This window comes from Spea bombifrons, chromosome 1, assembly GCF_027358695.1.
Source record: "Spea bombifrons isolate aSpeBom1 chromosome 1, aSpeBom1.2.pri, whole genome shotgun sequence".
Lineage (NCBI taxonomy): Eukaryota > Metazoa > Chordata > Amphibia > Anura > Pelobatidae > Spea > Spea bombifrons.
Genome location: NC_071087.1, coordinates 165,304,503 through 165,331,973, shown reverse-complemented (window position 1 = coordinate 165,331,973; position 27,471 = coordinate 165,304,503). Strand labels below are relative to the sequence as shown.

Here is a 27,471-nt window from a genome sequence, read left to right as displayed (position 1 = left end):
AACCTGGATCCCCTCCCATGATACGACCGCCTCTGCTGCACTCTCCTTCGGAGGACTACACTTCATGCGCACTCCTAGGCCTGATGGCAGAAAGGGTGGTGGCGGAGGCATCCTTCTCTCACCTCACTGCACCTTCCAGAATATACCAAGTCCTCCCTCCCTCTCATTCTGTTCCTTTTAAATTCACACAATCCGTCTTTTCTCTCCGCTCTCTCTTTATATATCGCCCTCCAGGTCCTACCTCAGAGTTCTTTGACCACCTTTCTGCCTGGCTCCCTTTCTTCCTCTCTCCTAATATCCCCTGTGTAACGGGTTCACCAAGAGAGCTGTAGTAACTCTCAGAGATCACCCAGTATCCTCCTGTTGTCCCCAGAATCACTTCCAGCACCAGCCAGCATGCGCACCTTGGAACCCTACTATGTGTACCCAATAAGTAGACACAACTACCTTGAACTGAGTACAGCAGGAATGAACAGTTTATTGTAGTAAAACATAGACTGATATAGCCACATAACTTCATTAACATAAATCAACATTAATAAACAGGTAAATGTAGACAACCCAACCTTTAATCCCCTTTAGCTACTGAATATCTCCCTGGTAGCCATCCTGTTAATGGGATTAGTTTAACAATGGAGTTCCTGCCTGTTTGGCAGCCAGGCTGGAGCCATCTCTGAGTACCTTGGGCCCTGTATGACAGGTCATTCTGTCACATATCTCCCCTTTTAAAAAGAAGACTGAACTGGGCCAGACCCCAACCGGGTCTGCATCCAGTTCAGTCGGGGAGCACAGCTCCGTCGCTCCTAGAGTTGTGGATGCAGGGGGCTGGCAAAGGGCACCTGTCCCACTAACCAGTCCTGGGGTGCACTTAGAGACTGGGGAGTTCGGGTCCCAGACGAGGACAACAGTCCCACTCGCCAGGGCAGGGAGACAGGGTCCATAATCTGCGGGTAGCAGGCTTGCTTTCAGTCCTCTCCAGGGGCCCCAGTGATGGACAGTTCCGTCACACACTCCATCACATATCTCCTTTTTCTGAGGGAGACTGACGTCTGATAAGACCCCACACGGCTTGACTCCAAAGTCAGTCTGTATATCCGGACCACCACTGCCAGCCACACATTGGTACTCCCCAAAACAATTTAACAAAGGACCAGTACTCACCCAGCCGCACTCTGCTTCTCCCAAATAGTGTAACTGCCGCTGGGGAGAAGGGCCAAATGTGCCTTCTCCCTGGAGTCCTCTCAGCCGCTGGGGAGAAAACAGAGCGGCTGGGGTCCCTTCCATATGGGGTTCTGGGCTGACTGCTCGGCACCTCTGGGGACTGCAGGTGGCGACCGTAGTCCAATCCACCTGCATGGTACAAATGTTTGTATGATCCTCGGCAAGGGGAGGAAAGCCACATGCATCCTCTCCTGTATACTCCATCTGCTGGGGAGAGATGTCGATCTGCCTCTCTCCCATTGTCAACACTTCTGCTGGGGATACAGGATCCATAGAAATCACTGCCTCTGGGCAACATTGGGGGGGTAAAGCCAATGGAGCTGGGGTCACAGAGGGGAGCGGGCAGAGGCCAGCGGCACTCTGCCCCGAGGGCAGCGCTTCAGCTGCATTTGTAAAATCCAGTGGCACCTCCAACTCTGTGGCTGCCTGACCGGACCCTCTTTGGATACTGCGGTCAGGCTTGGTAACAAGCGGAAGGGGTGGGCAGAGGCCAGCAGCGCTCTGCTTCGAAGCCAGCAGTTCAGCTGGGGGATCTGGCTGGGACATGCAGGGGGGTTCTTGGTCAGTTTCTGTGCCATATTGCGGGGAATAGGGAAAAGTGTCTGGGGTGAGGGAAGGGAGTGGGCAGAGGCCAGTTGCGCTCTGCTCGGATGTTTGTGCTTCTGGTGGGGGCACAATACTCACAGGATCCACTGGAGCACACTGCTGAGCACGGTCAAAGAGTTCTCGGTAGGCCTGCTCCAGGAACCATTCTTGGTAAACCAAATAATCGAAATCAGCCCATAAGTCGGGCAGGTAACAGGGAACATCTGCGAGAATCCCTTCCCTGAGCTCCCGGATCTCCTCGCACCGATATTTCGATGGGCTCCCAAATTCTCTGTCCTCTTGTAGGCTTTCCATTATCAATCCCGGGCCACCAAAGTCATCGCCCTCTGGCATGTAGTCATCCTTCAGCTCTGGACACCACTGCACGGCCTGCCAATACAGGGCCCGGTATCCACAATCCACAGTCATTTCAAGTGGAAGCAACTTCTCCAACTCAGCCACCAAGTCCTCTTGAGGCTGCTCTCCCAGGTACTGCATTCGCCAATCTAGTTGTAGCACGTACCATTCCTTGGAGGATGGGAGGACTATTCCCCGGACACCCTGGTCCACTCTGAGAGCCTCCATCCAGGCATTTATGTAACTTGCGACTCTGCTGTGCACAAACACGTCCTGTAGTGCTGGAACCATCTTTGGCTTGCTGCTGGTATACTCGCTGGTACTCCGCTGGGACGTTTGCAAGGAGGTTCCCACCGCTGCCGCCAATGTAACGGGTTCACCAAGAGAGCTGTAGTAACTCTCAGAGATCACCCAGTATCCTCCTGTTGTCCCCAGAATCACTTCCAGCACCAGCCAGCATGCGCACCTTGGAACCCTACTATGTGTACCCAATAAGTAGACACAACTACCTTGAACTGAGTACAGCAGGAATGAACAGTTTATTGTAGTAAAACATAGACTGATATAGCCACATAACTTCATTAACATAAATCAACATTAATAAACAGGTAAATGTAGACAACCCAACCTTTAATCCCCTTTAGCTACTGAATATCTCCCTGGTAGCCATCCTGTTAATGGGATTAGTTTAACAATGGAGTTCCTGCCTGTTTGGCAGCCAGGCTGGAGCCATCTCTGAGTACCTTGGGCCCTGTATGACAGGTCATTCTGTCACACCCTGTCTTATTCTGGGTGACTTTAACATTCCTTTCGATATATCTAACAACTCTGCTAGCTCCAAACTCCTCTCCCTGACATCCTCCTCTGGTCTCTCTCAATGGACTAATTCCCCTACTCACACTGAGGGACACTCACTTGATGTGGTTTTCTCCAGATCATGCTCCCTTTCAGATTTCTCCATCTCTCCCTCACCTCATATTTGTAGGCCATTACCGGATAAAACCATTACCCAACTGTCAGCCTCACTAGAACCTCTCTGTGACAGGGCCAGGCTAGCCGGCTCATATGTTCGTGTGAAGTTTATCAGGGTCATGGAGCGCTTTTGTGTCCATTTTGTGATACCCGTGACCCGGTAATGTTTTATATTGTGTTTTATTGTGTAACCGGCCCAGAGACAGGTGGGGGAACCCATTGTATTCCTTAATCCCCTCACCTGATACATCCCCTGTATACTGATGGGATTTGTGATGGGATGAGGCTGATGGGGTTGGGTTCGGTGCTCATTGAATTGAGATTATATATAAAGTTCTGTGTGTTTGTAAATAAAGTTGTTCTTGTTTAGCTACGAATGGTGGTCTGGCTGATCCGTGGATAGCAGGAGCTCCGTATGAGGGACTGGTGATTCCTCAGCCCTCAAACAGGGGGACCCAGCCTTGGGTACGGTGACCCTGTAACACTCTCTTACCTTCCATTTTAACCCTTTCCTGCCCAGACGCAGCTGCCTCTTTTTATAACAATACGCTTGCCTCATCTCTTGACAGCATAGCTCCAATTACTATATGTTACCCCCGACAATTGAAACCTCAACCATGGCATACCAAAATCACACGGCTTCTTCAGAAGTGCTGCCGCACAGCCGAGCGATACTTCAGAAAATCCGAATCCAGCCAAGACTTTACTCGCTATAAATTCATGCTTCACAGCTACAGCTCGGCCCTCTCTCTCACCAAACAGCTCCACTTCTCCACTCTCATATCCTCCCTTTCTTACAACCCGCAACGCCTTTTTCTACCTTCAACTCCCTTCTCTGTCCCTCCACACCCACACCACAAACCTCTATCACTGCCCAAGATCTTGCTGTGACGGGACCGACCTGTACCCCGACTGGGTACTCCCGCCAAATGTTGCTTCCTCCTGCCGGGACACCAACAAGTAACCCCTTCAGCACCAGGCAGAACCAGCGTTGTAGATAGAAGGAGGGACCTCGCTGCACCGAAGCCGCGTTGGCACTGTGGCTATCCGAAGCTTAGCTACACAGCGTGGCTACAGCCCACCCCAAACATCAGGCAACACTCATGTTGAAGTGAAAGCAGGACTCATTTATTAAAGCCAAATACAGAACTATATATACACAAGTAGAAAAGGGGCAAGACAAATATCACATGATCTAATTACCATGGCAGGAAAGAAGTAATTAGATCAAATCCTGCAACACAATATATCCGGGGGAAGGACAGAATGACATGAGACATAAATAATGACATTAATTGGGGACGTAGACCTGGAATGACGATAGACATATAATTAACAGGATTAACAGCTACCTGTTATGTAATTGATAATTAGGTGTGCAGCAGGGACACCTAGTCATACCTACAGGGGGTCTTAAGACAAGGGCTAACTCACACAATAACAGGGGAAACACTTCACACCTATACAATTAACAATGCTAAGACAATCGGCCTTCTTCCTACCACAGGATGTCCAGCAGACGTTACAGTTCTGAGACTCTGAGTGCTAAAACATGGGGAACATCAGCAGAAACTGAACCCCTGTATCCACACACAGAAGTCACTACAAGGCCCGGGCCCATAGTCGATAGGGAGGAGGCTGGCTCTCAGGCCTCTCCAGGGACCCCAGTGATGGAGGGTTCTGTCACACTTGCTACCCACTTCAAACAGAAGATCGAGACTATTAGGCAAGACCTCTCTTCTTTACAACTCCCTCCTACACCACCACTCTCTCCACTCCTCCCATACTAACTGCCTTTTCCTCTACAACCGAAGAAGAGATCGCCACTCTTCTTTCTTCCTCTCACCCAACAACCTGTCCCCTTGAACCCATCCCATCACACCTCACAAAGTCTCTATGTCCATCGCTTGGTCCATCACTTACCCACTTAATTAATCTTTCTCTATCATCTGGAACTGTACCAACGGCCTTCAAGCATGCGCTAATCACACCCATTCTAAAAAATCCTTCCTCAGATCCCGTCTGACTGACTACCGCCCGTCTCTGCTTCCTTTTACCTCCATGTTGTTTGAACGGATTCTGTACAATCGCCTCACTAACTTCTTCTCCTCTAATTCCCTCCTTGACCCTCAAACCCCTTCACTCTACTGAAATGGCTCTAACGACGGTCTCCAATGCCTCGCTCTCTGCCAAAGCAAATGGTCTCTTCTCCATTCTAATACTACTGGATCTCTCTGCTGCTTTTGATTCTGTTGATCGCAAACCTTCTTCTAGACTCACTTTATTCTATAGGCATTTGAGATGCAGCTCTCTCCTGGATCTCCTCATAGCTGTCTAACCGTTCCTTCTCTGTCAGCTTCTCTGGCGAGACATCATCGCCCCTTCCACTTTCGGTTGGTGTCCCCCAAGGTTCAGTCATCGGCCCTCTGCTGTTCTCTCTGTATACTTAATCTCTTGGCAAACTAATCAACTCATTTGGCCTCCAGTATCATCTCTATGCAGATGATCCTCAAATCTACTTTCTAAAACTGAACTCATTATCTTCCCTCCATCTCCACTCCACTCCCTGAATTATCGCCAGATCCTGCCGCTTACATCTAAAACACATTTCTTGTATCCGTCCATTCCTCATCCAAGAATCCACAAAAACTCTGGTTCATTCACTTATCATTTCCCGTCTTGACTACTGCAACCCTCTTCTGGTTGGCATTCCACTGTCTCGACTCTCTCCTCTACAGTCTATCCTAAATGCCGCTGCTAGGCTCATCTTCCTTGCACGTCGCTCCTCTTCTGCTTCCTCACTCTGTGCAAACCCTCCACTGGCTCCCAATTACCTTTAGAATTAAATTTAAAATCCCGGTACTGACATATAAGACCATCCCATAACACTGCCCGCAATAATAGTGCCCCTCCATACAATTCTGCCCTCATTAGCAAACACTCTCCTGCTCGATCCCTACGTTCTTCACATAGGCTAAGGCTCTCCTCCTCACTTATCACCTCTTTCTTTTTCCCCTCACTCATTGCCCCCTATATCTCTGGAATCTACTCCCACCACATCTTAAGCATTCACCCTCCCTCCCAACATTCAAGAAACATCTCAAAACCCACTTCTTCAGAGAAGCCTCACCATCTTAGCTGCTAGAACCTCCTTGTCATTGATTCAACCACCACACTACCTCTCACCCGTCACTGACACCCCCACACTACCTCTCACCCTTTCTCTGTGCCTTATACCCCCCACACTACCTCTCACCCGTCACGGATACCCCCACACTACCTCTCACCCTTTTTCTGTGTCTTATGTTTGTCACCCCATTCCCTCAAGATTGCAAGCCGGGCTCTCTCCACCTAATGTATCGGTTTGTCTTAGTCTGTCAATTCTTGTCTTGTCAGACCCCTTGAATATATGTGTGATGGTAGCCGTCTGAGACTTGTGGGCATACAAGGATTAATGTGTATTTTGTATTTTCAAACTGATGTTCCTTCTTTGTATAATCCCTTTATGTTTATTGGTGCTGCTTCCTGTCTGTACTGCCATTATCTGGAGCTGATGTTATTAACCCTTTGTTGTGGTGTGAACTATTGTATCCCAGGATGTATTTCATGTGTTTAAAAGTTCCTGCCCTGTATAATCCCGTTATGTTTATTGGTGCTGCTTCCTGTCTGCAATACCATTATCTTGAGGTGATGGTATTGATCCTTTGTTGTGGTGTGAACTATTGTATTGTATTAATGAAATGCCTGAGTTAATCTCCTTATGTTAACTTTCCTTTTATATACAAAGTACTTTGTTTCTAGTGTTTTACCCACCCCTTGTTTTCCTATATAACCTTGTATGCCTTGCAATAAACAGAGAAGTCTTCCCCAAGAGTTTGGTGTGTGTCCATTTCTTGGGAGGTTTGCGGCAGAGTCTTCGGATCTGTCAGCATTGAGCGTAACACTTGGCAGCCTCTGTAAGGGCTGTACTTGGAGGCAGAGGGATCAATACATGCCCTCCTATCCAGTGGCTAAAGGACTCGATGCCTACCCCAGCTCAGGTCAAACCTGCTACCGTCTACTGACCCTTCAGCCTCGCTCCAAAAGTTTCCCCTACTGAGACCAGCATCCTGGGGGAGATACAGTCACCGACTTGACCCCGGTCTCAGCAACGCTCCTTTCTGGACGATACATCCTGGGGGAGAGGCTGCTCCAGGTATCCGTATCGTCACAATATGGATTGTATTAAGCGCTGCGTAAATTGTTGGCGCTATATAAATAAAAGATAATAACCTCTACACTACGAGACAGCGAGATCTCTCCAGATCCCAGTCCCCCCTTCGTTCTGCCCGTCTGACCAGTATTATTGGTTCTGATGGCAGGATCGTGTAAGTTGGTGTGGTTTTCTGGCCGTAATTCACCACCACCCTATTGAAAGGCTCTTGGAGGCTGGTGCTGATTGTTTCCTGTTTTATCTCTTGTTATTAGTCTTCGATTCAGGAGCCATTCACCTATCCGAAGCAAAGTATAAGCTTCGTCACTGTGGTGGATTGCAGAGCTTTATTGCCCTCGCTCTACAGCACGCCTCATCTCTCTTTAACCCCTTAAGGACAATGGGCGGTCCCTAAACCCATTGAAAACAATGCATTTTGAGCCCGTACATGTACGGGCTTTGTCATTAAGGGGTTAAGCTGACGTCTCTAACCCCCTGTAAATGTTGCTTTTTCTCCCCACTTTTTGTACTGTTTCTTAATAAAATTGAGACATCAGTAGCATGAAAAACAATTTATTGATCAGCATCTTTTCAGCCATCATTTTTTTTTTAAAGGAATAAAATAATTCACCAGGAAATGTAAATCACATCGGACAAATTACCTGAAACTTAAACCAAAATAAAATCCAGGACAGATTTTCATAATTCCCACTAAAAATAAAGCTGACCAGCTTCCAGCACTGGCCGTTTGGTCACGTTACTTAGGAGGTTATTTGTGACACATAATTACATGATACGGTTCCCCCCTGGTATGGTGGGTACTGCCCTTAGCCCCTCCCCCATAGTACAGTGGGTACCTCCCTTCACCTCCTCCCCCCTGGTACGGTGGGTATCTCCCTTCACCTCCTCCCCCCACGGTAAGATGGGTACTGCCCTTAACCCCCCAAAGCATAAGCTACACGTTATAGTCGATTGCAGCCGTTGTTAGATTTAAACTACACAGTAAAGTAAAAGCCGTAGCAGTAAGTTGCACAGAAGGTCGCCCTGGGGCCAATTCAGTGACAGGAGCAGATGGTACAATCCGGCAGTCACGTGACGAGTCTCTTCCTGGGAGTTTACGCAGGAATGAGCCGAGGCATGTGAAATAAATCAGAGTATCGCACAGCGCCAACCACCACCGTCCTGCGGAGCCTCGGTTTGGGAACATGGTACGGCAGACCTGGAACAGACACGCGTTACAGAGATAAAGCCTTCATCAAACACGTGTCACGTGACAGAGCGTCCAGATACATACGTTTCCTGAGGAGCTTTCAAGGTCAGCAGGAGGGACCCTAACCCACCCTAACCCAGCCACGTACCCCTGGTCAGGCGCTTTCATCCTCTTAGATGAGGTTCCCTCCTGGCCGGCAGAGATAGAAGAGCCCGACGCGGCCGAACCTTCTCCTAGTTCTTCCACCTGCAGGGAGAGTAACGCAGGTCACATGGAGAGCAATTTACTCATCACCCACCACATTTTATGCTGCATGTGTAACCCTCTCCTCCCTTCGTTACCAGCTATGGGCCCCCCCCAGCATTTACTCAGCCTTCCTTACCGGATAACCCTTTCTTACCCAGGTCCTCTTCAGCGTTCTATGCTTGGTCAGCCTGTGGTGTTCTGGAGCCGCTTCATGTTGTCTGTTCTGACAGTCTTCAGAATTTGAATGGATTTTCCTGCATAAAACAGAGTAAACTTAGGGATGCACCGAAATGAAAATTCTGGACCAAAACCGAAAATTTAGCATTCGCTTGGCCGAAACCGAAAATGACCCCCCCCCCACACCACCTTTAAAAAAACCCACCAAAATAGGACAAAAAAATTCAACAATATTAATATATATACCGTATTGGCTCGAATATAGGCCGCACCCTTAAAGTTTGGTGCTATTTTAAAGAAAAAATACACATTAGTGGAATGGTAAAACAGTATTATCTAATAAACAGGCATACATGTATTGTTACATAGTGAGTTACATAGTTATATAGGCTGAAAAAAGACATGCGTCCATCAAGTTCAGCCTTTCCTATATCTGTTAAGTTGTTGCTGTTGTAACATTTTTGGTATCTATTATGCAGTTTGTCAGCGTGTTATATACAAGCAGAAAACCAATAGCCATTTTAAGTCCCCCCTTATTTCATAATGCACCTTACATATAGATATGCCCCTCTGCCCCTTGATATGCCACTCTGATCCCCCAGATATGCTCTATGTCCTCTAGAAGTGCCACTCTGCTTCCTAGAAGTGCCCCCCCCCCGACTTACCAATGCATCCCCAGACTCCCGGGTGTCCAGCGGGGCTGGCCATTGAACGTCTGTGAAATATGCGTAGACAACCTCCGCTGCCAGCAATTCTGCTGGGGATTCTATGTCACGCCGGAGCTCCACCATAGAAGCCCCGGCGGAAGTGCCGGCAGCGGAGGTTGTCTAAGCACATTGCGCAGATGCCGGACATTTAGGAGTGCTGTGGGGGATCTGGATCCTAACCCTGCTGCTTACCCGCAGCAGGGATAAATGAAAAAGCAAAAAGAACACCCTTACTGCGCATCCCTGTGCTAAACCCTGAATATAGGCTGCACCCCCACTTAAAGTGTGTGTGTGGGGGGGTGCAGTACCTGCTAGAATCTGGGCATGATAGGAGTGTGATGACATTCTCCCTATGCCATGCTTTCCCCCTGCTGCTTCCCTCTGAGTTGCTGTGCGAGCAACTTCTTTTGCCCCGCCCCCAGTGGAAGAAGGAACGAGGCAGAGTCATGTGATGTGCATTCACGTGACTCCGCTGGGGTCCTGCTTCTCTTGGCCTGTACCAGAGACACTGCACAGGTAAACAGCCTGGCCCCTGCGGAGATTATTTCCGGCCTTTTTTTTATTTTATTTTAGCATTTTGCCTATAATGCCCTTTTCGTCACCGATATATCCGCGCATCCCTAGTAAACATATAACACATACATGGCTACGGCGCGTCACTGACAAAGATTGGAAAAACAAGCCAACCGAGGACAGCGTGGGTAATAAATGATACACAACCGCAATAAAGATGGAAGCTCCAGAAACGCGAAACAAATAGCTCCCCCTATTCTCAGAAACATGACGAGGGCACTAGAGACCCGAGAGACAGAAAACCCGCGCACGAGACCCACCTCACAGCCGTCACCAGGCACTCGTACCAGTCGTTGATATCTTGCTGATCCGTGGACATTAAAAGGATCTTCTCTTTCTCAAACGAGAGCTGAAGGACAGACAGACAGTATTAGAAGCCAGCAAGACATGAGGGGGCCACACAGGACAGCCACACATCTTCCAAACCGGAAGCAGAAAATGTTTGAACTCACACTGATAAGACCCCCCTGGCTCTGCGTGTGCCCTAGGACTCTCTCCACTCGACACTCCATGAGGGGGTAAACGGCACGGCAGGAGAACTTGTGAGCGTTGGTTGGGTGCATAGGGTGACAGGGAGACGTGACGGCAAGAACGTCGGAGAAAAGGAACAACATCCGGGGTTTGACCTCATCGCCGCTCTGCGGGACGAGAGACAGCCATCCTTCCCTTATGTACCAGCGCCCTGCAAAGCAAAACCCGTTAAATAGCAAGGACTACAGGCCCCGTACATTGCCACAAGGGGTTAAGTGGAGCGTGTGTGTCTGTACATTATGGGCCATAAAGGGTTAACCATTGCAGAACGCTCCCGACAGCCCCACTACAGCAGAATGCATATTAAAGTCCCCTGTGGGTGTGTGTGTGTGTGGGGGGGGTTGTTGTTTCGGGGATGTTTTGGGGGATTCCGCAGAATCCCACCATACATTCGCAAGAGGGGCTTCTCACCTATAATACGCACATAACATATGGTACGGAACTACGGATTAGTCTGTTACATGTTACTCTCATGCCATAGCGGTTCATGTGACACGTCCTCAGGGGGCAACAAACCTGGACTCCACCAATTATACACACAGCACACGCTAAGATACCATACAAACAGACCCACCAATTATACACACAGCACACGCTAAGATACCATACAAACAGACCCATCAATTATACACACAGCACACGCTAAGATACCATACAAACAGACCCACCAATTATACACACAGCACACGCTAAGATACCATACAAACAGACCCACCAATTATACACACAGCACATGCTAAGATACCATACAAACAGACCCACCAATTATACACACAGCACACGCTAAGATACCATACAAACAGACCCATCAATTATACACACAGCACACGCTAAGATACCATACAAACAGACCCACCAATTATACACACAGCACACGCTAAGATACCATACAAACAGACCCACCAATTATACACACAGCACACGCTAAGATACCATACAAACAGACCCATCAATTATACACACAGCACACGCTAAGATACCATACAAACAGACCCACCAATTATACACACAGCACACGCTAAGATACCATACAAACAGACCCACCAATTATACACACAGCACACACTAAGATACCATACAAACAGACCCATCAATTATACACACAGCACACGCTAAGATACCATACAAACAGACCCACCAATTATACACACAGCACACGCTAAGATACCATACAAACAGACCCACCAATTATACACACAGAACACGCTAAGATACTGTACACAGAGACCCACCAATTATACACAGCACATGCTAAGATACCATACAAACAGACCCATCAATTATACACAGCACATTCTAAGATACCATACAAACAGACCCATCAATTATACACACATCACACGCTAAGATACTGTACACAGAGACCCATCAATTATACACAGCACATGCTAAGATACCATACAAACAGATCCATCAATTATACACAGCACATGCTAAGATACTCACCAATTACACAGCACATGCTAAGATACTCACCAATTACACAGCACATGCTAAGATACCCACCAATTACACAGAACACGATAACATCATTGCTAACACTAACACACAACGCACCAAACCTACCATTTACACATCATGCACCAACATACCGTACATGTGAAAGCAGTTACTCGCGCTAACACACAGGAGCTATGCTTATACCCCGTATCCTGCTGCGGATAGAGGTACAAGAACACATGATGTATGTAGAATAAAACTCACCAGCACCCAGAACACGCAGCGTCCGACCCTTTAGCAGCTTCTGGACCCTCTGCAGCTGCCGCAGGTTCTCCTGATTCATGGCGATATCGTCTACATACCGGCAAACGTCACACACTGCCGAGAGCGAGCCTGCAAAAAGAGTCACACCACTGTCAGTGTGTGTGTGTGTATACACAGCAACAGTATCAGTGTGTATGTATACACAGCAGCAGTATCAGTGTGTATGTATACACAGCGGCAGTATCAGTGTGTGTGTATACACAGCGGCAGTATCAGTGTGTGTGTATACACAGCGGAAGTCAGTGGATCTGTGTGTGTATACACAGCGGAAGTGTCAGTATGTGTGTGTATATACACAGCGGAAGTGTCAGTGGATATGTGTGTGTATACACAGCGGAAGTGTCAGTGGATGTGTGTGTGTATACACAGCGGAAGTGTCAGTGGATATGTGTGTGTGTATACACAGCGGAAGTGTCAGTATGTGTGTGTATACACAGCAGAAGTGTCAGTGGATCAGTGTGTGTGTATACACAGCGGAAGTGTCAGTGGATATGTGTGTGTATACGCAGCGGAAGTGTCAGTGGATATGTGTGTGTGTATACACAGCGGAAGTGTCAGTGGATATGTGTGTGCATACACAGCGGAAGTGTCAGTGGATGTGTGTGTGTGTATACACAGCGGAAGTGTCAGTATGTGTGTGTGTATACACAGCGGACGTGTCAGTGGATATGTGTGTGCATACACAGCGGAAGTGTCAGTGGATGTGTGTGTGTGTATACACAGCGGAAGTGTCAGTATGTGTGTGTGTATACACAGCGGAAGTGTCAGTATGTGTGTGTATACACAGCGGAAGTGTCAGTGGATATGTGTGTGTATACACAGCGGAAGTGTCAGTATGTGTGTGTGTGTGTGTGTATACACAGCGGAAGTGTCAGTGGATATGTGTGTGTATACACAGCGGAAGCGTCAGTGGATATGTGTGTGTATACACAGCGGAAGTGTCAGTATGTGTGTGTATACACAGCGGAAGTGTCAGTGGATCAGTGTGTATACACAGCGGAAGTGTCAGTGGCTATGTGTGTATACACAGCGGAAGTGTCAGTGGATATGTGTGTGTATACACAGCGGAAGTGTCAGTGGATATGTGTGTGTATACACAGCGGAAGTGTCAGTGGATATGTGTGTGTATACACAGCGGAAGTGTCAGTGGATATGTGTGTGTATACACAGCGGAAGTGTCAGTGGATATGTGTGTGTATACACAGCGGAAGTGTCAGTATGCGCGTGTGTGTATACACAGCGGAAGTGTCAGTGGATATGTGTGTGTATACACAGCGGAAGTGTCAGTGGATGTGTGTGTGTATACACAGCGGAAGTGTCAGTATGTGTGTGTATACACAGCAGAAGTGTCAGTGGATATGTGTGTGTATACACAGCGGAAGTGTCAGAATGTGTGTGTATACACAGCGGAAGTGTCAGTGGATATGTGTGTGTATACACAGCAGAAGTGTCAGTGGATATGTGTGTGTATACACAGCGGAAGTGTCAGTGGATATGTGTGTGTATACACAGCGGAAGTGTCAGTATGTGTGTGTATATACACAGCGGAAGTGTCAGTGGATATGTGTGTGTATACACAGCGGAAGTGTCAGTGGATATGTGTGTGTATACACAGCGGAAGTGTCAGTGGATGTGTGTGTGTATACACAGCGGAAGTGTCAGTGGATCAGTGTGTGTATACACAGCGGAAGTGTCAGTATGTGTGTGTATACACAGTGGAAGTGTCAGTGGATCAGTGTGTGTATACACAGCGGAAGTGTCAGTATGTGTGTGTATGCACAGCGGAAGTGTCAGTGGATATGTGTGTGTATACACAGCGGAAGTGTCAGTATGTGTGTGTGTATACACAGCGGAAGTGTCAGTGGATATGTGTGTGTATACACAGCGGAAGTGTCAGTGGATATGTGTGTGTATACACAGCGGAAGTGTCAGTGGATGTGTGTGTGTATACACAGCGGAAGTGTCAGTGGATATGTGTGTGTATACACAGCGGAAGTGTTAGTATGTGTGTGTGTATACACAGTGGAAGTGTCAGTGGATATGTGTGTGTATACACAGCGGAAGTGTCAGTGGATATGTGTGTGTATACACAGCGGAAGTGTCAGTGGATCAGTGTGTGTGTATACACAGTGGAAGTGTCAGTGGATATGCGTGTGTATACACAGCGGAAGTGTCAGTATGTGTGTGTATACACAGCGGAAGTGTCAGTGGATATGTGTGTGTATACACAGCGGAAGTGTCAGTGGATATGTGTGTGTATACACAGCGGAAGTGTCAGTGGATATGTGTGTGTATACACAGCGGAAGTGTCAGTGGATATGTGTGTGTATACACAGCGGAAGTGTCAGTGGATATGTGTGTGTATACACAGCGGAAGTGTCAGTGGATGTGTGTGTGTATACACAGTGGAAGTGTCAGTGGATATGTGTGTGTATACACAGCGGAAGTGTCAGTGGATATGTGTGTGTATACACAGCGGAAGTGTCAGTGGATATGTGTGTGTATACACAGCGGAAGTGTCAGTGGATATGTGTGTGTATACACAGCGGAAGTGTCAGTATGCGCGTGTGTGTATACACAGCGGAAGTGTCAGTATGTGTGTGTATACACAGCGGAAGTGTCAGTGGATATGTGTGTGTATACACAGCGGAAGTGTCAGTGGATATGTGTGTGTATACACAGTGGAAGTGTTAGTATGTGTGTGTGTATACACAGTGGAAGTGTCAGTGGATATGTGTGTGTATACACAGCGGAAGTGTCAGTGGATATGTGCGTGTATACACAGCGGAAGTGTCAGTATGTGTGTGTATACACAGCAGAAGTGTCAGTGGATCAGTGTGTGTGTATACACAGTGGAAGTGTCAGTGGATATGTGTGTGTATACACAGCGGAAGTGTCAGTGGATATGTGTGTGTATACACATCGGAAGTGTCAGTGGATATGTGTGTGTATACACAGCGGAAGTGTCAGTGGATATGTGTGTGTATACACAGCGGAAGTGTCAGTGGATATGTGTGTGTATACACAGCGGAAGTGTCAGTGGATATGTGTGTGTGTGTATACACAGCGGAAGTGTCAGTGGATATGTGTGTGTGTATACACAGCGGAAGTGTCAGTGGATATATGTGTGTATGCACAGCGGAAGTGTCAGTGGATGTGTGTGTGTGATATGTTACATGTATGATGTGTGTATCTGCACGCTTGCAGTTGTGAGGAGTAATGTGCGCAGTGGAGCGCCCTTCAAACTCCTCCCGGGACTAGAAGCTCGAGTGTGGAGGGGATACTACAGGGGGTACTGGGCTGACCAATGAGAGTAGACAGGAATGGCACATGATGCTTTCTGCATGGCAGGCAGTGGGGTCCAAAGGAGGCACCGAAGGGAAGCAGAAGGAAACGTGAAGGATGCCAAGTAACCAGCAGCCATCAGGAAACCAGAGACGGGTGCACAGGGGTCACATGGCGCACTCACCCGTCAGCCTTTTTGTATCAGGGTTTCTGGGAAGGTTGTTCTCTGCCAGGTCTCGAAGGTAATGTTTATATCTGGAAAAGATTAAGTTACAAGATTCACGGGCCTAACCATAACCTTTTGCTGTGAGGCTGTTCCATTTATCCACTACCCTCTCAGTAAAGTAAAACTTTATTCAATCTAGGCCTCCGACCCTCTGTCTTTTCAAATTCTGTTTGGAGCAGCATCCCTGCATGCGCGCACGGTTCCCCGATCCACCGATCAGTGATATAGCCGAGTAAGCGCCTCTTACTGACCCACGGAGCCTTTTCAGCGGAAGCTCCAGCAGCTGCTCCAGGCTCCTTCCCTCAAATTCTGGCCGAGATTCTTGAAGTTTGTTGAAGCGAGCAAACAATTTATTCTTCTTCTTCTGAGTCTAGATGAAATAAGTTTGATACATCATATAGACCTGTCCTAGTCAGCGCTGTCCTAACCCTATCACATCCCTAACCCTATCACATGGACCTGCCCTAACCCCATCACATGGACCTGCCCTAACCCCATCACATGGACCTGCCCTAACCCCATCACATGGACCTGCCCTAACCCCATCACATGGACCTGCCCTAACCCCATCACATGAACCTGCCCTAACCCCATCACATGAACCTGCCCTAACCCCATCACATGGACCTGCCCTAACCCCATCACATGGACCTGCCCTAACCCCATCACATGGACCTGCCCTAACCCCATCACATGGACCTGCCCTAACCCCATCACATGGACCTGCCCTAACCCCATCACATGGACCTGCCCTAACCCCATCACATGGACCTGCCCTAACCCTTTGTCGTCTATGAAATCTCCGCTCTTCGTCTCAGAGGACGACCTCTTGTTTTTTGTACGTCTGTTAATGAACAGATCGCTGAAGAGCTCTTTATATCCTCCCCGCATATATTTATATAATGCATATCGGCCCCGCATATATATATATAATGCATATCGGCCCCGCATATATTTATATAATGTATATCGGCCCCGCATATATTTATATAATGTATATCGGCCCCGCATATATTTATATAATGTATATCGGCCCCGCATATATTTATATAATGTATATCGGCCCCGCATATATATATATAATGTATATCGGCCCCGCATATATATATATAATGTATATCGGCCCCGCATATATTTATATAATGGATATCGGCCCCGCATATATTTATATAATGGATATCGGCCCCGCATATATTTATATAATGTATATCGGCCCCGCATATATTTATATAATGTATATCGGCCCTGCATATATTTATATAATGTATATCGGCCCGCATATATTTATATAATGTATATCGGCTCCGCATATATTTATATAATGTATATCGGCCCCGCATATATTTATATAATGTATATCGGCCCTGCATATATTTATATAATGTATATCGGCCCCGCATATATTTATATAATGTATATCGGCCCCGCGTATTTTTATATAATGTATATCGGCCCCGCATATATTTATATAATGTATATCGGCCCCGCATATATATATATAATGTATATCGGCCCCGCATATATATATATAATGTATATCGGCCCCGCATATATTTATATAATGGGTATCGGCCCCGCATATATTTATATAATGTATATCGGCCCCGCATATATTTATATAATGTATATCGGCCCTGCATATATTTATATAATGTATATCGGCCCGCATATATTTATATAATGTATATCGGCCCCGCATATATTTATATAATGTATATCGGCTCCGCATATATTTATATAATGGATATCGGCCCCGCATTTATTTATATAATGGATATCGGCCCTGCATTTAGCTGCAAACTATCAAGTAAATGCAGGTGGCTCTAAAGGAAAATGTGCATTAACCCGCTCGCCGCGTTAATGAACGAATGGTGATACCTCTAGGAGTTGACGTGTAGGCTGGATACGCTCAGCGTGCTTTTTGTAAAGGTCCAGAGACTGTGAGAGGTTCTCAAACCCGGAGCCAAATGAGCCACGGGCCAGAGAGGAGAGGAAAGTCCTGCGGGGCATAGAGCGGCTTGGATAACTCCAATGAATCATAGCCGGAACAGTAACCCAAGCCCACCACACAGCCTGCACACCCGCAGTCACCCAAACCCACCACACAGCCTGCACACCCGCAGTCACCCAAACCCACCACACAGCCTGCACACCCGCAGTCACCCGCCTCCCTCTCACCGGTGTACTTTCAGCATGTCGGGGATGGTGCCACAAATTCCTTTCTGAGCGATCTTCAGATGGCCGCAGCGTGCGCGGAAGACATCATCGTAGAACTGAGATTAGAAAAACATATTTAGGGCGGCCCCTGGGAAATGGATTCAATGTTTAGATTTAAGCGCAAAGCACTCCTGCGCATGCTGTGAAACGAGGCGGCGAAATGGTTTATATTTCCAGATACAGTCAGACACGTGTGCGGATTATATATGTATATTACATACATAAACATACGTATACCTATCTACTCACAGAAAGTGACATGTCCTTGCATGACCTCTAAACCTCAGGTCTCTGCATTGATATGTTGGTTCTGCAGCCGACATGTATGTTTCAGGGTCCCACCCCCCCGTCTCACTTTTGTTATGAGCTCGAGTTCCTCCACGTAACGCTGCTCTGTCTCCAGTAACTCTCGCATCGTCCGCGCTCTTTTACGTTCCCAGCGCTCTCTCTGCTCCTGTACGGTCCCGCCATCTTCGCGCGCCGCGTCTGCTCTCCGCGGACCACCGGCTCCCCCGCCGCCATTCATTCTCCAACTAAACGGAGCAAACACGGAAGGGCGGAGTCAGGAAGATCCCCCGGGCTGCTTGGACGATGTGTGCCCTCTTCTGTCACCCCACTGAAGTTACCCCAAATCACTTCCCCAAACATACTTTGAGTGGAGTCTTCGGGAGGATTTGGTAATTAATGCTGTTAATTACGGGGGGTTTATGCATTTCTGATGCCTGACGTTACTATTAAGAAATCAAACCTGTAGGTTTAATAATTCTTCAGCAAAACCTATAGATCTATACATTGGGGTGTATTTACCAAAGGGAGCATAATGTACGGTGAAGTCAACGAGCCGGCCCCTGTATAATGTATAGTTAAATCAGTTACCGGCCCCTGTATAATGTATAGATAAATCAGTGACCGGCCCCCTGTATAATGTACAGTTAAATCAGTGACCGGCCCCTGTATAATGTATAGATAAATCAGTGACCGGCCCCCTGTATAATGTATAGATAAATCAGTGACCAGATGTATGTATGTATGCATACATTATATATGTGTTTATATGTACGTATACAGTATATATGTGTTGTTTGTATGTATGTATGTATGTATACATTATACATGTATGTATGTATGTATGTATACATTATATATGTGTTGTTTGTATGTATGTATGTATGTATGTATGTATGTATACATTATATATGTATTGTACGTATCGCCGATTCCTCAATAAATTCACCCCAAACCAGGGCCTGGCCAAGGCTCTGTGTACAGCGCCACGGATTACGACGGCGCTACATAAATCAATAACCGGTAACAACCATTCAGACCCGGCACCGGTAGCCCACGGAGCGCGAGCGTCCGTATGAACTACGAGCTCCGGGAATCCAGCGGAACATCTCCCGACTCACCGCCACCCGCACTTCCCGCGCCGTAATTCAAACCCACTTCCGCGTATGACGCCAGAGGGGGAGGTGACTGTGTGTAAAAGTGACAGATAACGCGCCACCTAGTGCCTGGAAGGAAGAACTGCAGCCAGAGACAGCTTTAGAGACGGCTAGAGCTACAGAGACAGTCAGAGGTAGGGACACACACACACACGTCCCTCGCCTGACTAATCCATATCCCCTCCCCAATCACATTATCCTCAGTCTATCCTCCTAATACCCTCAACCATGAGTCCCCCCCCCGTCTGACTACTCCATATCCCCTCCCCAATCACATTATCCTCTGTCAAGCAGCCGCTGTTCTTCCATCAGACATGGCCCCAGCCCCTCTATACCCGCGTATCAGACATGGCCCCAGCCCCTCTATACCCGGGTATCAGACATGGCCCCAGCCCCTCTATACCCGCGTATCAGACATGGCCCCAGCCCCTCTATACCCGGGTATCAGACATGGCCCCAGCCCCTCTATACCCGCGTATCAGACATGGCCCCAGCCCCTCTATACCCGCGAATCAGACATGGCCCCAGCCCCTCTATACCCGCGTATCAGACATGGCCCCAGCCCCCCTATACCTGTCAGGACCCTGGTAAGCAGGTCGGGTAGGAGCCCAGTAGCAGGGGATACAAGGGGTTCTGTTTGTACCCCACGATGCATGATGGTAAGTGGTGAGGTACGGACAGGCGCAATAACACACAGCACAACAGAATATGAGGAAAGGTACTGTATTGGTATAGGTGATATCACAGCAAGTAAAAGCAGAAAGTCTCTTTGCAGGATGCCCACTGGCAGGGCTGACTGGTACGGAGGCCCACTGGGTGGGCTGACGGCAGGAAGCCCACTGGGTGGGCTGACGGCAGGAAGCCCACTGGCAGGGCTGACTGGTACGGAGGCCCACTGGGTGGGCTGACTGGTACGGAGGACCACTGGGTGGGCTGACGGCAGGAAGCTCACTGCAGGGCTGACTGGTCCGGAGGCCCACTGGGTGGGCTGACGGCAGGAAGCCCACTGGCAGGGCTGACTGGTCCGGAGGCCCACTGGGTGGGCTGACGGCAGGAAGCCCACTGGCAGGGCTGACTGGTCCGGAGGCCCACTGGGTGGGCTGACGGCAGGAAGCCCACTGGATGGGGCTGACTGGTACAGAGGCCCACTGGGTGGGCTGACGGCAGGAAGCTCACTGCAGGGCTGACTGGTCCGGAGGCCCACTGGGTGGGGTGACGGCAGGAAGCCCACTGGCAGGGCTGACAGTTAGCTCAGGTACAGGCAGGTAGCTCAGGAACAAGACACGGGTAGCTCACGGTACAGGGCCAAAGCAGAGCGGTCCATGCACTTCAATGCAAAGGCCCTGACTACAGGGCAGGGCAGGTTAATAAAGGCCAGGTACTACTCAGGTGATCAGACCCAGCTGACCTGGTAATCCGATCCTGAGCACTGCAGAGAGAGGAAGAGGGTGGCCACTAGTGGTAGCAACCGGAGAGAACGCAAAATAATAATGCATGGTCCGGGCTAGCAGGGTGGAATCCTGACAATACCCGCGTATCAGACATGGCCCCAGCCCCTCTATACCCGCGTATCAGACATGGCCCCAGCCCCTCTATACCCGCGTATCAGACATGGCCCCAGCCCCTCTATACCCGCGAATCAGACATGGCCCCAGCCCCTCTATACCCGCGTATCAGACATGGCCCCAGCCCCTCTATACCCGCATATCAGACATGGCCCCAGCCCCTCTATACCCGGGTATCAGACATGGCCCCAGCCCCTCTATACCCGCGTATCAGACATGGCCCCAGCCCCTCTATACCCGGGTATCAGACATGGCCCCAGCCCCTCTATACCCGCGTATCAGACATGGCCCCAGCCCCTCTATACCCGCGTATCAGACATGGCCCCAGCCCCTCTATACCCGGGTATCAGACATGGCCCCAGCCCCTCTATACCCGCGTATCAGACATGGCCCCAGCCCCTCTATACCCGGGTATCAGACATGGCCCCAGCCCCTCTATACCCGCGTATCAGACATGGCCCCAGCCCCTCTATACCCGGGTATCAGACATGGCCCCAGCCCCTCTATACCCGCGTATCAGACATGGCCCCAGCCCCTCTATACCCGCGTATCAGACATGGCCCCAGCCCCTCTATACCCGCGTATCAGACATGGCCCCAGCCCCTCTATACCCGCGTATCAGACATGGCCCCAGCCCCTCTATACCCGTGTATCAGACATGGCCCCAGCCCCTCTATACCCGCGTATCAGACATGGCCCCAGCCCCTCTATACCCGCGTATCAGACATGGCCCCAGCCCCTCTATATCCGCGTATCAGACATGGCCCCAGCCCCTCTATACCCGCGTATCAGACATGGCCCCAGCCCCTCTATACCCGCGAATCAGACATGGCCCCAGCCCCTCTATACCCGCGTATCAGACATGGCCCCAGCCCCTCTATACCCGCGTATCAGACATGGCCCCAGCCCCTCTATACCCGGGTATCAGACATGGCCCCAGCCCCTCTATACCCGCGTATCAGACATGGCCCCAGCCCCTCTAAACCCGCGAATCAGACATGGCCCCAGCCCCTCTATACCCGCGTATCAGACATGGCCCCAGCTCCTCTATACCCGCGTATCAGACATGGCCCCAGCTCCTCTATACCCGCGTATCAGACATGGCCCCAGCTCCTCTATACCCGCGTATCAGACATGGCCCCAGCCCCTCTATACCCGCGTATCAGACATGGCCCCAGCCCCTCTATACCCGTGTATCAGACATGGCCCCAGCTCCTCTATACCCGCATATCAGACATGGCCCCAGCCCCTCTATACCTGCGTATCAGACATGGCCCCAGCCCCTCTATACCCGCGTATCAGACATGGCCCCAGCCCCTCTATACCCGCGTATCAGACATGGCCCCAGCCCCTCTATACCCGCGAATCAGACATGGCCCCAGCCCCTCTATACCCGCGTATCAGACATGGCCCCAGCTCCTCTATACCCGCGTATCAGACATGGCCCCAGCTCCTCTATACCCGCCTATCAGACATGGCCCCAGCCCCTCTATACCCGCGTATCAGACATGGCCCCAGCCCCTCTATACCCGGGTATCAGACATGGCCCCAGCTCCTCTATACCCGCATATCAGACATGGCCCCAGCCCCTCTATACCCGCGTATCAGACATGGCCCCAGCCCCTCTATACCCGGGTATCAGACATGGCCCCAGCCCCTCTATACCTTCATATCACACACAACCCCGGCCCGCGGATCAGACATGGCCTCTGGATTTTGGAAACAAAGTTGCACTTTTATTATTTTCACCACGCTGCAGTTTGGGAAAACGTTCAAATATTTCCACTTTGTATACTTTGTAAGAAGCGCCGTAGAATAGATAATAAGAACTGCAATGCGCGGTCATGGTTTGGGTCGTGATAGAAGACATGGGATACAACGTTTCAATGATCAGTTCTCGGACGTCACTGGCAGCCTCCCTGAAACAGCAGGACTTCCCCCCCGTACTCTCCGCTGAGGACGGCCTCCAGTTGTGGAACAGACATTTTCACCACGTCGTAGGGACTTGAATTGCGCCCCAGCCGACCTTCTGCGCGCCGGGTTCCATCTCCCCGAACACAACAAAACGCGCTCCAGAAGAAGGTGGGCACGTTGACTCGATCGCGCAGCCACCTGCCCTGCCCTGGGGTAAGGCCGGAGATGATAACCCCGCTGAGGACATGTGTTTGGGAGCAGGCGGGCAGGATCTGGTCACGCAGGAAGGTTTCATACTGATTCCAGGTTCCACTGTTGAAGTTGGACTCCTGGGGTGCCATGTTGGTGAACGTGAAGGTGGAGATCTGGGACTCGCTGCTGTGGTGCTGGCTGGGATTCAGATGTCCTCTGGTGAGGCCGGAGTTCCTGTAATCGTCGTTCACCGCCTGACTTTCTGTCACGGCCTCCAGGGCTGGCTGCATTGTGCTGTGCGAAGGCTGGAGCATGTTGGCTTGAGGGATGGAGGCCAACTGCAGGGGACAGAAATATGGCCAAATATTATATAGGTTAAAGGTGCTGATCCACCTCCTCTACCCAATACAATGTCAGTAAATGCCACAGCTGGAACCTCCAAGGGGCAGCGGGCACTGCAGGGTGAGGGGCACCACCATGTGCCTCCCTCCAATTTTGCAAGGGGACATGACATCAGCACTGGCATGACCTCTGACCTTGCCCTGGACATTAAGAACCCTTGTTATGACTCTGCTAAATGCACCGTTACTAAACCTGATTTCTGGTGCCACTGAATGGTCAGACCTTTCCCAAAAATAGCGCATCAAGTGATTGACACCTGACATAATTATAGACAGTCCTAATAGATCGTCCTTTTCTAGGGAAACTCATTTTTCAGGAGATGAAAAGCTACTCAGAGAAGCTAAATTTAAGGCAGACCAAACCTCCCAGAGCATCATATACTAGGAAAGAATATATTTTTCCTAAAAGCCCGAACCCTGCGCTTTACTACAGCAGGTAGCCAATGGAAGTTCATACATTCAGATGGCAACTGAAGCCCATATAGGTTACAGTACAGACAATATGGTGGGGTAGACACACAAAAGAAGGGCTTAAATGCTACAAGTATACTAAAGAATGTCACGAGAAAAAGACACATTTCCACAAGAATGACTCCTTTGTGCGCCTCTGCATGTTAGCAGGGATGAGACATTTGTTCATGCGCGCTGGCAGGCGGATCTAACAAACGAGCAGCTGCCAGCATGCAGTGATGCTTATTTTATTCTTACGATGATGGATGGGAGATGCTGGTGGCCCACTGGGTCTACTTGGCCAACTGCGCATTCCTGCATGGTTGGCACTCAGTTAAAGGCTGCACGGTGCAGAAGATGCGTCGATGGGAACTCCCGCAGTATTCTGCATCCCCATTGCAACCAGGAAACCATGCAGGTGCAGGCGCCAAACAGCCATGAGGTTTCATGAACAGTCCCTACACAATATAGGGGCCGGAACATTTCCAAAATAGCCATTAATGGACTGGGTTATTGACACAAATAGCTCCTGACATTTTAACTCCTTCAATATGTTATGAATACCTTCAGCATGGCTTTTATGTGTCCCTCTTTAGGAGGAACAGTCGCTCCCTAGGCCCTTAACCCTGGTGCCCCGCTTTCCTCTTTCTGGGAATATTTGTTGGGTATGAAGGCATCACAGGGATCTGCAGCCCTAAAGGGTTACAATAATGTGTATAGAAACTAGGCTTTTACCGAGCCATTTCTTGGACTATCGATGAAGGTTTATGGTCAGAGATTTGGTTTTACAATTTAGGGAAAAAAGGGGAGGCAAGAAAGAAAAGATACAGAGCAAAGGAGTGAAGAGAAAAAGAAGTGCAAAGGATAGACAGAATATAGAAAATTGGCAGGAGGGGCAGATGAGACACCTACATACACTAACACACACATCACCCAAACACACACCAGTACACACACAAACACCCTGACACTCTGGCACTCACACCATAAAATGTCACCAATGCCCATAAAAATGTATAAAGTGGTAAACGTGTAAAGATCTGCCCCAAAGCCCCAATGAAAGAGGCTGCGCAGTGTGGAGGACACCTAAATGTCACTCATTTCTCCTTCCTGTACAATGTTAAGTGCTGCCCCCTACTGTATGTGCTGTGTATAAACACATTACTCGGTTATACATCCCACATGCTGCAGGGGTCAGCTCTATATTTGCTTTGGCCAATAACATGAAAATTACACGAGTCTTGGAAAATACGGCTGATATGGTCACCATAAATCACACGCATGCACGTTTCATGTCACAGCCCTATCCCCGAATCACAGCTGGAAAATGTTGGCTCTCCACGTCGGGGAGAGTTTTCCTATTTGTTTTGTGAGATGCGGAGGGACGCTCATCAGTTTCCTATGACGGGGAAGTAAAACACATGAACAGTTTCATGGTAGTGAATACAAGGTCATGCTGAGCAGTTAAAGGGTATGGACATCAGCATAAAGTTTTTATGTAAATTTGGGCTCTAATGGTACTTTTTGAAAATAAATACAAGCTGATGGATTTGAAGTTTAATTTGAGTTCTTACCATGGGCTCCAGGTACCAGTTGCTGGAAGATATGTCTGGCCGGGAGGTGGTGGACTTCTCCAGGATGTAGGCAGAGTAGATGGGCACTCGAGCCAGGCGATGGTACAGGGTGGCATAGTAATATACACCCTGCAAGCGCTGGCAGATGTTGGCTGTGTTAGCAGAGGACAGACCTAGCGGCTCCTGGCCCTGATAGAAGAAGTTCTGGCAGGCTGCTACATCCGAAAACTCCTGCAGAACCTCACCAAACCCCCCGTAGGAGAGGATGGTCAGAGTAAGGAAGAGCCTCGCAAAGTTCCTCATCTTTGGCCTCAAGCTTTCCTCCGGCGCTGTTCATATACAGATACCCGGGCCACGTCATGGAGAGAAAACCCAAGCAGCTTTCCAGGTGATCACACAGAATGCATTCCCACCATTCGCCGATCAGAAAACTCAAATCAAGGAGCACAGAGGTCACAGCGCGTGGACCACGGGAAAAACATTGGCTTTAACCCTATCATTGTCTCAATGGAAAACACGCATAGCGGGCAACAACATATGAATCCAGATATGGACCTATCTCGGGGTCTTGGCGTGTGTGTGGACCGGCGGGAATCCGGAGTTACTTTAGCTGGATTTTATCTGGCTGTCATAAAATCATAAACAAGCCAAAAACGCCGGGATGGGTGGCTTCTTTTCCATGTGGATTACATGGAACCTGCAGCCGTGGCTCACTGACGGATTTTAGACCTGCTTGTTGGGGATTTTCTCCTAGAGGGGTTTAAGAAGCTGCCTTTACAGCAAGAGATGATTGCAAAAAAGGTTGTTCTGGTCTGGGCTCTGACGGGTTACGGCCTGGCTCTGACGGGGATTTTCTTTTTTTAAGCCATTCTGTAGTAGATTTATATCCATGTTTCGGGTCCTGCTGTATCACCCAACTCCTAGTGAGCTGCAGCTGGCGGCCGGACGTTATCCTGTATGATACATCCGTAATCGGGGAATTCATTGTCCCCTCAATGATAGGAAGCTTTCCGTCCCCGAGGCAGCACAGCAGCCCCAAATCCCGCTGCCCCCCCGCCGCACGTCCCCGCTGGGATGATGTTTTCATGTTGGCCTGCAGTGCATTTTTCACCCCGTATATCGTGCTGCGAGTTCTTCGTCTGTCCACAGGGCGCGTTCCCGGCAGCGCTGGGGAGAGTCGAGCTGCTCTTTTGGTAAACTTCAGGCGCGCTGCGATGTTTAATTGGAGAGCCGCGTCTTCCTCCGAGGTGTCCCGCCGCGGACTCCATTAGGATGACCACATGTCCCGGATTGCCTGGGACAGTCCCGTTGTCCCAGGCAGCCTCAGTGGCCTCGCTAATTGAAACACTGTCCTTTTTCTTAGCGTTCTGCGTCGTCCTCTTGGAGTCACCTTGGCTGGGTAATCACTTCTGGGGAGAGGAGCCGCAGGAATCTAATTGATGAATATATAAACTCTTTGAGATCACTTTGTAACCCTTTCCAGCTTTATGCCAATCATCAATTCTTGATCGCAGGCCTTCTGAGGTTTCTGTTTTTGCGAGGCGTGGTTCACATCAGCAGATGCTTCTTGAGAAAAGCAAAATGTTTGTTTCAAAGAATCTCTAAAAGTCATCATCCGGTTTCAATGATCGGACTCCAGGTTTGCCAACTCCTGACTGCCTAGGGGTTCA

General features: G+C 49.1%; 2 protein-coding genes and 2 long non-coding RNA genes across 4 annotated transcripts; 1 reads left to right on the top strand and 3 right to left on the bottom strand.

The window, feature by feature from the left end:
- The first annotated feature begins 6,552 nt into the window (after positions 1 to 6,552).
- On the top strand, positions 6,553 to 7,350 carry LOC128476342 (uncharacterized). The gene is made up of 2 exons (XR_008347361.1): positions 6,553 to 6,995; positions 7,049 to 7,350. It is a non-coding gene; the product is annotated as an uncharacterized LOC128476342 (long non-coding RNA).
- Positions 7,351 to 7,884: 534 nt separating this feature from the next.
- On the bottom strand, positions 7,885 to 8,351 carry LOC128476331 (uncharacterized). Its single transcript, XR_008347350.1, has 2 exons — positions 8,244 to 8,351; positions 7,885 to 8,194 (listed from the first exon to the last, which is right to left on the bottom strand). It is a non-coding gene; the product is annotated as an uncharacterized LOC128476331 (long non-coding RNA).
- Positions 8,352 to 8,467: 116 nt separating this feature from the next.
- ARHGEF39 (Rho guanine nucleotide exchange factor 39) lies at positions 8,468 to 19,657 on the bottom strand. Its single transcript, XM_053454929.1, has 12 exons — positions 19,596 to 19,657; positions 18,619 to 18,796; positions 18,225 to 18,319; positions 17,925 to 18,045; positions 16,298 to 16,416; positions 16,005 to 16,075; positions 12,476 to 12,604; positions 10,693 to 10,922; positions 10,501 to 10,589; positions 8,938 to 9,037; positions 8,686 to 8,783; positions 8,468 to 8,546 (listed from the first exon to the last, which is right to left on the bottom strand). The coding sequence occupies exons 1-12, from the start codon at positions 19,655 to 19,657 to the stop codon at positions 8,477 to 8,479; spliced, it is 1,362 nt and encodes a 453-aa protein (XP_053310904.1). The 3' UTR covers positions 8,468 to 8,476.
- Positions 19,658 to 22,984: 3,327 nt separating this feature from the next.
- Positions 22,985 to 26,123, bottom strand: LOC128476315 (endonuclease domain-containing 1 protein-like). Its single transcript, XM_053457992.1, has 2 exons — positions 25,802 to 26,123; positions 22,985 to 23,714 (listed from the first exon to the last, which is right to left on the bottom strand). The coding sequence occupies exons 1-2, from the start codon at positions 26,102 to 26,104 to the stop codon at positions 23,175 to 23,177; spliced, it is 843 nt and encodes a 280-aa protein (XP_053313967.1). The 5' UTR covers positions 26,105 to 26,123; the 3' UTR covers positions 22,985 to 23,174.
- Between the last annotated feature and the right edge of the window lie 1,348 nt (positions 26,124 to 27,471).